The sequence below is a fragment of the Oncorhynchus nerka genome, linkage group LG22 (assembly GCF_034236695.1).
Source record: "Oncorhynchus nerka isolate Pitt River linkage group LG22, Oner_Uvic_2.0, whole genome shotgun sequence".
In the NCBI taxonomy this organism is placed as follows: Eukaryota; Metazoa; Chordata; class Actinopteri; order Salmoniformes; family Salmonidae; genus Oncorhynchus; species Oncorhynchus nerka.
The window spans coordinates 20,265,026-20,276,732 of NC_088417.1; the positions used below are offsets into that span (position 1 = coordinate 20,265,026).

At 43.7% G+C, this 11,707-nt stretch overlaps 1 protein-coding gene across 5 annotated transcripts; it reads right to left on the minus strand.

Annotated features, from left to right (window-relative positions):
* Positions 1 to 1,412: 1,412 nt before the first annotated feature.
* On the minus strand, positions 1,413 to 7,875 carry LOC115104990 (neutral cholesterol ester hydrolase 1-like). Of its 5 annotated transcripts, none has more exons than XM_065007032.1 (6): positions 7,637 to 7,875; positions 4,571 to 4,796; positions 4,416 to 4,485; positions 4,101 to 4,272; positions 3,874 to 4,013; positions 1,413 to 3,785 (listed from the first exon to the last, which is right to left on the minus strand). In XM_065007032.1, exons 1-6 carry the CDS (start codon positions 7,643 to 7,645, stop codon positions 3,314 to 3,316), a joined length of 1,089 nt encoding a protein of 362 aa, XP_064863104.1. In that variant the 5' UTR covers positions 7,646 to 7,875; the 3' UTR covers positions 1,413 to 3,313. The 5 variants fall into 5 exon arrangements, with proteins under 5 accessions (XP_064863104.1, XP_064863102.1, XP_064863103.1 ...); XM_065007030.1 differs by adding an exon at positions 6,877 to 7,016 and having other exon boundaries at positions 3,874 to 4,272; XM_065007031.1 differs by lacking the exon at positions 7,637 to 7,875 and adding an exon at positions 6,877 to 7,251.
* Positions 7,876 to 11,707: the final 3,832 nt, after the last annotated feature.

Consider the following 11,707-nt stretch of genomic DNA (forward strand, 5'->3'; position numbering starts at 1 on the left):
CTGTTGTGCAAATGGAATAGACAACAGGTGGAAATTATAGGTAATTAGCAAGACACCCCCAATAGAGGAGTGGTTCTGCAGGTGATAACCACAGACCACTTCTCAGTTCCTATGCTTCCTGGCTGATGTTATGGTCACTTTTGAATGCTGGCGGTGCTTTCACTCTAGTGAGACGGAGTCTACAACCCACACAAGTGGCTCAGGTAGTGCAGCTCGTCCAGGATGGCACATCAATGTGAGCTGTGGCAAGAAGGTTTGCTGTGTCTGTCAGCGTAGTGTCCAGAGCATGGAGGCGCTACCAGGAGACAGGCCAGTACATCAGGAGACGTGGAGGAGGCCGTAGGAGGGCAACAACCCAGCAGCAGGACCGCTACCTCCGCCTTTGTGCAAGGAGGAGCACTGCCAGAGCCCTGCAAAATGACCTCCAGCAGGCCACAAATGTGCATGTGTCTGCTCAAACGCTCAGAAACAGACTCCATGAGGGTGGTATGAGGGCCCGACGTCCACAGGTGGGGGTTGTGCTTACAGCCCAACACCGTGCAGGACGTTTGGCATTTGCCAGAGAACACCAAGATTGGTAAATTTGCCACTGGCGCCCTGTGCTCTTCACAGATGAAAGCAGGTTCACACTGAGCACATGTGACAGACGTGACAGTCTGGAGACGCCGTGGAGAACGTTCTGCTGCCTGCAACATCCTCCAGCATGACCGGTTTGGCGGTGGGTCAGTCATGGTGTGGATTCAGAACATGGGTCTTTCTTACAGTATTCACCCTGTACACCAAGTCAGAACCGTAGGATAAATAAAGGGGGCATGGTGTGGGGTGGCATTTCTTTGGGGAGCCGCATAGCCCTCCATGTGCTCGCCAGAGGTAGCCTGACTGCCATTAGGTACCGAGATGAGATCCTCAGACCCCTTGTGAGACCATATTCTGGTGCGGTTGGCCCTGGGTTCCTCCTAATGCAAGACAATGCTAGACCTCATGTGGCTGGAGTGTGTCAGCAGTTCCTGCAAGAGGAAGGCATTGATGCTATGGACTGGCCCGCCCGTTCCCCAGACCTGAATCCAATTGAGCACATCTGGGACATCAGGTCTCGCTCCATTGCACCACAGACTGTCCGCCACCTCATCAGGAGCATGCCCAGGCGTTGTAGGGAGGTCATACAGGCACGTGGAGGCCACACACACTACTGAGCCTCATTTTGACTTGTTTTAAGGACATTACATCAAAGTTGGATCAGCCTGTAGTGTGGTTTTCCACTTTAATTTTGAGTGGGACTCGAAATCCAGACCTCCATCGGGTGATAAATTTGATTTCCATTGATAATTTGTGTAATTTTGTTGTCAGCACATTCAACTATGTAAAGAAAAAAGTATTTCATAAGAATATTTAATTAATTCAGATCTAGGATGTGTTATTTAGTGTTCCCTTTATTTTTTTGAGCAGTGTATATTACAATACTGTGCACAGAACAGGAAGTTAGCTGAACCAATACACGCCACTGAAACTTCAGATCCATTTAGACTCAACATCAGATAAAATATATATTTTATGTACATATATTCATTAGTTTAAATTCTCTCCAGTGATAATATAAAACTTCACAGTTTTGAAGCTCAAACGGAGGCCTTTGTTCCCTACCAGTTTACAGTCAGTTGATTCTTGGAAGGGGTTTTCTAATCTGTAGGGCACAACAGTGTCACCATCTGTCTAGTAGTGGTATTACACCCAGGGTCAATAGCCAGGCCCAGAGCCATATTTCTAAATGTTTGACTTTGGCCAGGCCTAAAGTACATTGAAATGTCCGAGTGGTCAACAAATATCAGGCAAAAGTAAAACACATCAACATAATACGCCAAACCAATAGCTACGTACATTGTGTGAGAAAAGAGGACAGATCTTTCTAAAATAAAAGCCCATTTGGAATACCTGGAATTCCTGGTTCACATGGCTTTATATCTTCACATAACACAAACACCTGATCCTTTGACGGATTTAGAACAGACAATATTCCTTATACTAAAAAAACACACACGTTCTATGGTCAATGTTCTCTCTGCACATAACATATCTTCACACTGGGCACAGACGTCATTTCAACGTGTAGTTTTGATTTACATTTGGTTGAGTTGTCAATAATGTAAATTCAACGTGAAATCAACAAACAATTTCACCATGTCATTGGATTTAGGTCAAAAGTTGGGTGAAAAAATAGACAAAATTCCCTTTAGTTAATGACTTTTTGCAAATCCAATCAGTTTTCCATCACAGATTTTTTTAAGTGGAAAAAAATGTTGATTCAACCATTTTTGCCCAGTGAGTTACTTCATTTCTAAAATAATATCTATAAAAAATACTTTTCAGCCTGTCTGGTCTCATGCCGTGTCAGATTCTCTCTTAGTGGTCCTATACCCTGGTAAAACACTGTTCCTCGGGGGCTGTAGTTAAAACATGTGGTGAGGTCTGTTTTTGGCCCTCTTCTGCCTGCTTCTCTAAGCTTGGAATGGTCAAATAAATAAATACAACATATTATTGCACAACCCAGAGATTCCACACAGATGTGTATGTTGGTCAGTCTTTCAGTGTATCAGACTGTTAGCATCCAAAGCTTTAAATCAGTTTCCATAGACAGCTGACAGTTCACGTTCTTTACATTGAACAACCACAGGATCAGCTAGGTAGTCAAAAGGAAAGAGGCATGGGAGGTGTGGTTGTCTGGTTGCCTGGACATTTTAGTCCTAGTGGTGCTCCTATTGGATTCTAGGTTGTGATCCTATAGTTTTGATTCTCAACATAACTTGGGTTCCATAGGGTTCTGTCGTGTTCTAGACTACTATTTTAGATGGTCTGGTCACACAAATTTCCTAAGTGGCAAAGGTCCGGATGGGTATTGTCATCTGTCGGCGTAGTAACAAACCCGCCCTTCGCAACGCATGTAACTCTAAACTGTTCAAACAATTCACACCCCTTCTGCTGGCGGAGAAAAAACGTAGCAGTTTTAAAGCTAATTTTCTGCAATTCCACACATTTTGACATGGGGCAAAAAAAACTGTTGCAGTTTTAAAGCAAATTTCCTGCAATTCTACACATTTTGCCATGTCTTCTTATGTGTGTTCATATGATACCTGAGTGATTCAACAAAATACATGGGGGCCCCCTTGGGGTCGAGTCCCCTGCCCATGATAACTACTCAACAGCAGTAAGTTAAAAGCCTGATTGATTTCTTAAAAAATTGATTTTAAACACACTGTCCGTATCGACCCTCTTCTGGGTCTGGTTCCAGACCGCGGTCCGCCTGTTGAGTATGGCTGTTCTAGAGGTTGTGGTCTAGCCACTGGATGTAGTTGTCCAGACTCCTCTGGCCAACGGAGGACAAAAACGGCCAAAAGGAGAAGACCATGCAGCCGTGGAAACCGTCGTCATAGTGAACACTGGTAACCGTGACGCCCGCGTCCTGTAGTCTCCTGGCGTACATCAACCCATCGTCCCTCAGAACATCGAACTCACACGTCATCACGTACGCTCGCGGCGTTCTACCCAGAATCCCCTGTTCTGCAAGCAACGGCGCCGCTCGCACATCCACCAACCCCGGCACTATCCCCGTGACCTCCCGCGACCCAGTCTCTATGCCAACGGGCCGGTAATGCTTTTGGTGTTTGGCCGCGAGCAGGGAGGTCCAGTTGAGATGAGAACGGATGGAAGGAGAGATGGAGGGATGAAGGAGGGAGGAGGAGAGGAGATGAGGGAGGAGAGAGGGATCAGCCCCCAGGTAAATCAGCCAGAACCTAGAGAGCGAAAGGAAGGTTAGTAACAGGTGTGTGTGTGTGTGTGTGTGTGTGTGTGTGTGTGTGTGTGTGTGTGTGTGTGTTGTACCTGGCCATGAGGTGTCGGTGCAGGATGGGTACGTTGTGGTTCTGTTGGTAGGACGGGGTGTTCAGGTCTAGAGCCTGGAGGACTGGGTAGATCAACGCCTGGATACTGAACTTCACACTCATACTGTCATCTGCAGAAATCTGTGGCCAGAAAAAAAATGTGAGTGTGTGTGTGTTTATGTGTGTGAGTGTGTGTGTGTGCATGTGTGTAAGTTTACATATGTGTACCCGCTGGGCCACGGCTGCAGCGAGGTTCCCCCCAGAGCTGTCTCCAGACACCCCCACCCTGGCTGGGTTGACCCCAAAGCGCTGCAAGACCTCTGGGGACAGGAAGGCCCTGGACGCTGCTAGAGCATCATGGTACTGGTCTGGAAACACTGAATCAGGGGCCAAGCGGTAACTATGGTAACAACAATTAACACACCATAAGTTAAGTTAGTATAAGTGCTTTGCTCATGGGCACAATGGTAGCCTTCCGGTTTCCAGTTCGGTTCCCATATGATTTATGTAGATATATTTTTTAAGTATTATTCTGATACTCACTCAACCGACACAACGACTGTATCCAGCTCTTCAGCCATCCTCCTACACAGCAGGTCATAAGATCTCATTCCTACACATACATACAAATGCAGAACATTTTGTGCATAAACACATATGGAATGTTTAAAAAGACACTCTAGCACACACACACTTACGTCCGCTGCCAAGGGCCCATCCCCCACCATGGAAGTAAAGCACTCCCCTCCTGAGCTTGGCTCCTCCTCCAACTGGCTGGAACACTCGTGCAGGCACACCCCCCAAGGCGGAGTCAGTGACACGTACAGTAGGACTAGACCATGGCTCAATCACCTCCAACCGAGACACCACAGAGTTCAACATATGGACACTGTGACACACCCCTAGAGCTTGCGCCGCATCACCCTGGAACACACACACACGCTCAGTTTAATATCTGCACACAGTGATGGGATGTATAAACTACAACCAGCCATCCAGATATATTGTATAGGGTGTGGGGACTGGTACTGCAGGTCTCAGTGTGATCAGTGTGTGTAATCTTCTACAGTATTACTAATAAGCTAGGTAGGTGTTTGGACTGGTAGTTCAGGTTAGAGGGAGGTTAGGTAGAGACACAGGTTAAGGCGTGTTGATGACTTTCAGCCACTCCCCACTCTCTATTTCATCAGATCCTTACTGTTGTTGACCACTGTTGCACAAGGCCAGTGACCACTGTGACAATTTTCATTATTTATTTATTTGAATGGAGTCACTATTGAGACCAAGGTCTCTTCTGCAAGGGAGCAAGGAGCCCTGCATATACACAATTTTCCCCAAAAAATAACACACAATGTAAAAATACAAATAGTCAAGAAAAACAACCACATTCCACAACAAGGAGGTCTCTAATCTGTTCTATACATGGGCTGCAAATGAACTAAAAGCAGTTTTACCTAACTCTGAGGAGACCAAAGGGATTTTCAGGGTTAGCCATCCCCGGGATCGGATATAGTAACTAAAGATGAATAATGATGTTAGGCACGGCGGGAGTTTTTGTAAGAGAGATTTATAGATAAAAAGAGATGGATGAATCAACCTACGTGACTTCAAAGAGGGCCAGGCTACTTTCTGGAAAAGAATGCAGTGTACTCAGCTTATCACTACACAAGTCCTGTGTGTATGTCCTTATTGTAGCTGGCCAATGATAGAGGTTCAAAGTTCAAGGCCTATAATGTCATGCTACTATTCTCCAACCCAAAACACTATTACCAGAGGTGTCATACCCATAGGGGGCACAGGGGTACATGCCCCCACAGATATATCATTTGTTTTTCTTTTTTCTCTGTAACACTACCAGCCACTTAGCAATTATTTGAAGCTGGGTTTAACTAGCCCAGATAGGTTCCCAATCTCCCAACCTCATAACTAGCTACCAAGAAGCCATTTCAGGCTATCAATCAAGTTAGACAAGCTAGCTTGTCCATCTATCTTAGCTGACATGCCTGCTGGCAAGGTTGGTAGACTTTAGAAAAGCAATGTACTGAATAAGACCCAGATATTAGCAGAGATGCAGAGAAGCATATTTAGTTTGTTTAAAAAAAGAACCACTAGTCAGCAGGATACAGATAGCTCAAGAGGTATGCTTAGATATGATGAAATATAGTTGTATTGGCCTCCCACGTGGCGCAGTGCTAAGGCGCCACTACAGCCTGGGGTTCACCACTACAGCCTGGGACCCCATAGGGTGGCACACAATTGGCCCAGCGCCGTTTGGGTTAGGGGAGGGTCGAACTTTGTTTCCTCCAACACATTGGTGCGGCTGACTTCCAGATTAAGTGAGCAGAGTGTTAAGAAGCAGCGTGTTTTGGCGGGTCATGTGTTGTTGTATGTGTCAAATTGCTATGCTTTATCTTGGCCAGGTCGCAGTTACAAATGAGAACTTGTTCTCAACTAGCCTACCTGGTTAAATAAAGGTGAAATAAAAAATAAAAAAATGTTTCAGAGGACGCATGTCTCGACCTTCGCCTCTCCCAAGACTGTTGGGGAGTTGCAGCAATGAGACAAGGTCTTAACTAAATTGAGGAGAAATGGGGTCAAATTAAAAAAAATATATATATATATAGAAATAGACCGATTGTTTTTACATAGAATTAAGCATATTTATTATGGCTCAAGATTGCAGGGGAAAGCTGTCTCAGGTGTTTGAAAAATGTTCAATTCTCAAATGTATTCCCCAGACCACATCCCTTACATACTTTGTGCCCCCACAGATTTTTGGGGTGCATGACGCCCCTGATTGGTGCCCTTAATGGACTGTCAAGGTACTATAGGTTATTTGACTGTCCTGTGGGCTGTATGACCTGATGGGACTCATAGGCTAACCAGTTCGCTGCACTAATGTCATGAACCGACTAATTCTAGTATTCAATACTATTTACAGCAAAACACCTGCCTTCACTAATACGTTCTATTCTATTTTCAAGTCATTACCAGTCAGTCCTACCGCATGTATGAAGCTCCGGAACAGCGCGTCCAGCAGAATGAGCTTCCAGGGCTCGCTCACCGCACTCGGTAACGGAGTATAGACGTAGTAGGCAGCCGCCACCGACAGCAGCACGCCCCCGGACCAGCGGAGCCTCATAACTGCAGGGAAAACGGACTGTCACCGGGGCACGTTCACCCGATAAAAGAGATGTGAAATGAATTCACGGTGACTCGTTTTTTTCTGTATCCCCGTGGTTGGTAGCGGTCGGTTTAACATTGGGGGTAAACCAGAAACGTAGACAAGAATGAGGATTAATAGTGGTGTCAGAATAAAAGTCCTGTTATGATTAATTTTTTTATTGGATTCCAAGTATTTTTATTCAACAAGCCCATTAGAGTCCAGTAGGCCTACAATATAAAATCAGATACAAGAGCATCTGTTATCAATATTATACCTTTCAAAATAGGCCTAGATGTTGTGGATTTCAGTCTGAGGTGGCTTTTATTTTGAAGTTTGCTCCCGGCTTTTGCTTTCGAAAGTTAGCTGCATTACGTAGAAGCTGATAAGAAATTCTCAGGATTGCGTAAAGAGACGCGTAGCGCTCATGGGAACTGTAGTTTATACTAGTCAAACTATTCAGACTCAACTACAACAAGATGGAGAACTTGACAAATGTTTCGTCAGGAATAATTGAATACGTTTGAAGGGACAACCACAAAGTAGATATATGTCATTAATAAGGAGTGACAATCAGTGCTGGGCTTGAACGTCTACTCACCCGTAGCATGAAGGCACAGAGTTTCTAAACCCAGAGACGCAACATCGCAAACTGTCACGTTTTCATGTTCGTCAAAAACAACTTTAAGGAATGCCTAATTTGACGTTAGCATTTCGGCATGACACGTCCATTACACCCGCCGACGTGTTTATACGCATGAGTTTAACTAGCCAACGTAGCCATGACATCGCCTACAAGTGTTCTCGGTGATTTCTATTGCAGAAGCAGTTTCTGCCTATCTTCACACTGTACTGTCTTTGATAAAGGTCTCTTGCCTTTTTATGTGAAAGTGTCATTCTCTTCTTCTGCCACCAGGTAGCAGCATCTAAATGGCCTCAAAAATACACTGCCTTCTGAAAGTATTCAGACACCTTGACCTCAACATTTTGTTACGTTAGAGTCTTATTCCTCATCAATTTACACACAATACCCCATAATTACAAAGAAAAAACAGGTTTTTAGACATTTTTGCTCATTTATATATTTATATAAAAAACTTTAATATCACATTTATGTTAATGTTGTCTTAGGTCTCTCTTTATGTAGTGCTGTGTTGTCTCTTGTCATGATGTGTGTTTTGTCCAATTATTTATATATATATATATATATGTGATGTGTGTTTTGTCCAATTATTTATATATATATATATATATAAATAATTGGACGCTACAACCAAATACAGTGCTTTTATTTTTTATATTTTGTTTATATTTAGGAATAACTTGTTCCTTGCCACACATTCTGAAACTAACTGCAGCTCTTTAAGTGTTGCAGTGATTTCACTCACTGTAGTAGCTGACGTGCATAGTGTTGAGTCATCCGCATACATAGACACACTGGCTTTACTCAAGGCCAGTGGCATGTCATTAATAAAGATTGAAAAAAGTAAGGGGCCTAGACAGCTGTCCTGGATCATTCCTGATTCTACCTGGATTATGTTGTAAAGGCTTCCATTAAAGAACACCTTCTGTGTTCTGTTAGACAGGTAACTCCTTGTCCACAATATAGCAGGGGGTATAAAGCCATAACACATATGTTTTTCCATCAGCAGACCATGATCGATAATGTCAAAAGCCGCACTGAATTCTAACATAACAGTTGCCAGAATCTTTTTATCATCAATTTTTCTCAGCCAATCATCAGTCACTGGTGCATACTAAGGGTCGGTAACAGGCTGATTGGTCGGCTATTTGAGCCAGTAAAGGGGGCTTTACTATTCTTAGGTAGCGTAATTACTTTTGCTTCCCTCCAGGCCTGAGGGCACATACTTTCTAGTAGGCTTAGATTGAAGATGTGGCAAATAGGAGTGGCAATATTGTCCGCTATTATCCTCAGTAATTTTCCAGCGTTTGTTGCTGGCATGTCATGCCTAAGTTTGATAATCTTGCCATGGCAATATCAGTGGGTTTTGTGATGAATGAGCCATCTGACTCAATGAATGATGGAGCTGAGTTTGCTTTTTTGCCCAAAATTTCATTTAAAGTGCTCCAAAGCTTTTTACCATCATTCTTTATGTAATTTATCTTTGTTTCATAGTGTAGGTTCATCTGCTTTTTATTGAGTTTAGTCTCATGATTTCTCCATTTGCAGTACATTTGCCAATCAGTTGTGCAGCCAGACTTATTTGCCATTTTGCCTCATCCCTCGCAACCATACCATTTTTTAATTCCTCATCAATCTACGAGGATTTAACAATTTGCAGTCATTTTCTTAATGTAACTGGAATAAGCAATTTCATAAATGTGTCAAGGGCAGTGTCTGTTTGCTCCTCATTACACACCACAGACCAACACATATTCTTTACATCAACAACATAGGAATAGCTACAAAACTTATTGTATGACCTCTTATAAACTATATTAGGCCCAGTTTTTGGGACTTCGGGTTTTCCTAGATATGGCTACTATATTGTGATCACTACATCCGATGGATTTGGATACTCCTTTAAAGCACATTTCTGCAGCATTAATAAAGATGTGATCAATACATGTTGATTTCATTCCTGTTTGCAACTACCCTGGTAGGTTGACTGATTCAGGAACTAGATACAGTTTGAAGATTTCTCTTGAATATACCTCTCTGTTGATATCACATACATTTTCAAGCATTTCACACTGTTATCCAGATACTGACTGTTAACACTTTGTAGTCTATAGCAGCTTTCCACCAGAATGGCCTTTAGGTGAGGCAGATGAACCTGTTGCCATCTTACTTCAGCAGCATTAAAAATGAGATCCTCGCTAAGCTTTACAGGAATGTGGTTCTGAATATAAACGGCAACACCTCCACCTTTGGCATTTCTGTCTTTTCTGTAGATGTTATAACCACGTATTGTTCCCACTGTATCATCAAAGGTATTATCTAAGTGAGTTTCAGAGATTGTCAGAATATGAACGTCATCTGTTACTTGCAAATGATTGATTTCATGAACCTTGTTTCTTAAGCTACATATGTTAACGTGAGCTATTTTAGTACTTTTCTGGGATGCTTGATTGCTTTCATTGCAAGAGAAGCTTAGCAGAAGAGAAGCTTTGCAGAAGTAGACATGCTCATGTTATTTATGATAGTGCAGGTTCAGCTTCACACAGTGGACTTGCTACTTGGACACAACACCTCAGTGCTAACAATGTAACTTAATAGGCACATGATTTCTGCATACAATAGCTGTAGGATCAGGTTACTTACATTGTGACTTCCAACACACCTGGGATAATGTACATTTGCTGAAGCATTATGACAACTCACTGACAAAATGGAAGGGATTAACCGAGCTGGCCTTGGGTCATTGATAAGTCATTGTCTCAACGCAGCCTTATAATGCTGTGAAAGGATCCAGGAACACAAATTATTTGGGTGGATCCCATCCTCCTTATAAAACAAGCTTTGTTTCCAGAAGGTATCAAAATTGTCAATACACGTTACACCGACAGAGCTGCAATAGTCCCGTAGCCAGTTATGGAGGGCTAAAAGTCTGCTGAACCGTTCAATGCCACGATTTAGGGAGGGCAAAGGACCCAATCAGTTTTAAAAAAATCAATCTTCAGTTGTTCCGAGTTGCCCTTCATAATGTCATTGAATCTCACATGAACTATGATATACTACATTTCATGATGCAGGTTTAAAATGTTTGGGAGCAGCTTATTGATGTCCTGTACTCATGCTGCTAGATAGCACAACGTTTTTGCTCCAGAGACATTTCTCACCATTGAACTGCCCAATACAATGGCCGGACAAAGGGATGGAGATATCCGCCCATTACTACCCCTCATACAATTTGTTGAACCTTTTACAGGCCCACAAGAAGCAGGATAGCATACGCCCCCTGCTCCCGGTGATAGGTCCAGACCTCCCACAGCAGGCAGTGCCCTGTCAGATCCAGAGAGAGGGAAAGGAGCCGAACTCAACGACGAAGTCTCTGCTGGAGTCAGCATAGTTGGAGTCAGCACAGCCGTTGCAGACACAGGCAATCCCGGCGATGAAGCCACAGGTAGATCAGGCACCAGAACGAGAAGCTTTTCCTTATGTCAATCTGCTCCGAACCTCTCGCAGACACTCCAGTCCTCTTAGCAGCATGCCACTGCCTTCGGTTTCCACGACTTGTGACATGGGACCAACACTAATTGGAACAATCCTCTTGCTGTTCTCCGTCCACTCCACTACAAGATGGAGGGACAAGAAGATGGAGACGACTTCCTCTGAAGGCAAGTTCCAGGTAGCAAAGGCCATTCGGGTAGGGACAGATGACAAGGCGGGTATACCTCCATCAGGCCGGAACAGCGTCCAGTCACAGGAGTTAAGAATGAGAAAGTTCCAATTTGCGTTTTCCCCATAAGTTCATGCAGAATTTAAATGTGCCTGCTAAGGATAGCTACCTCATTCCTGTAAACCTCTGCAAGCACACAATTGCTGCATTGTCAATATTGTTCCGGATAAGAATGTAATAAACACAGCTTCTACATCGCTGGAAACGTTAGTTTGCTATTCCTATCACGACTTCTGCCGAAGTCGATGCCTCTCCTTGTTCGGGCGGTGCTCGGCGATCGACGTCACCGGTCTTCTAGCCATCATTGA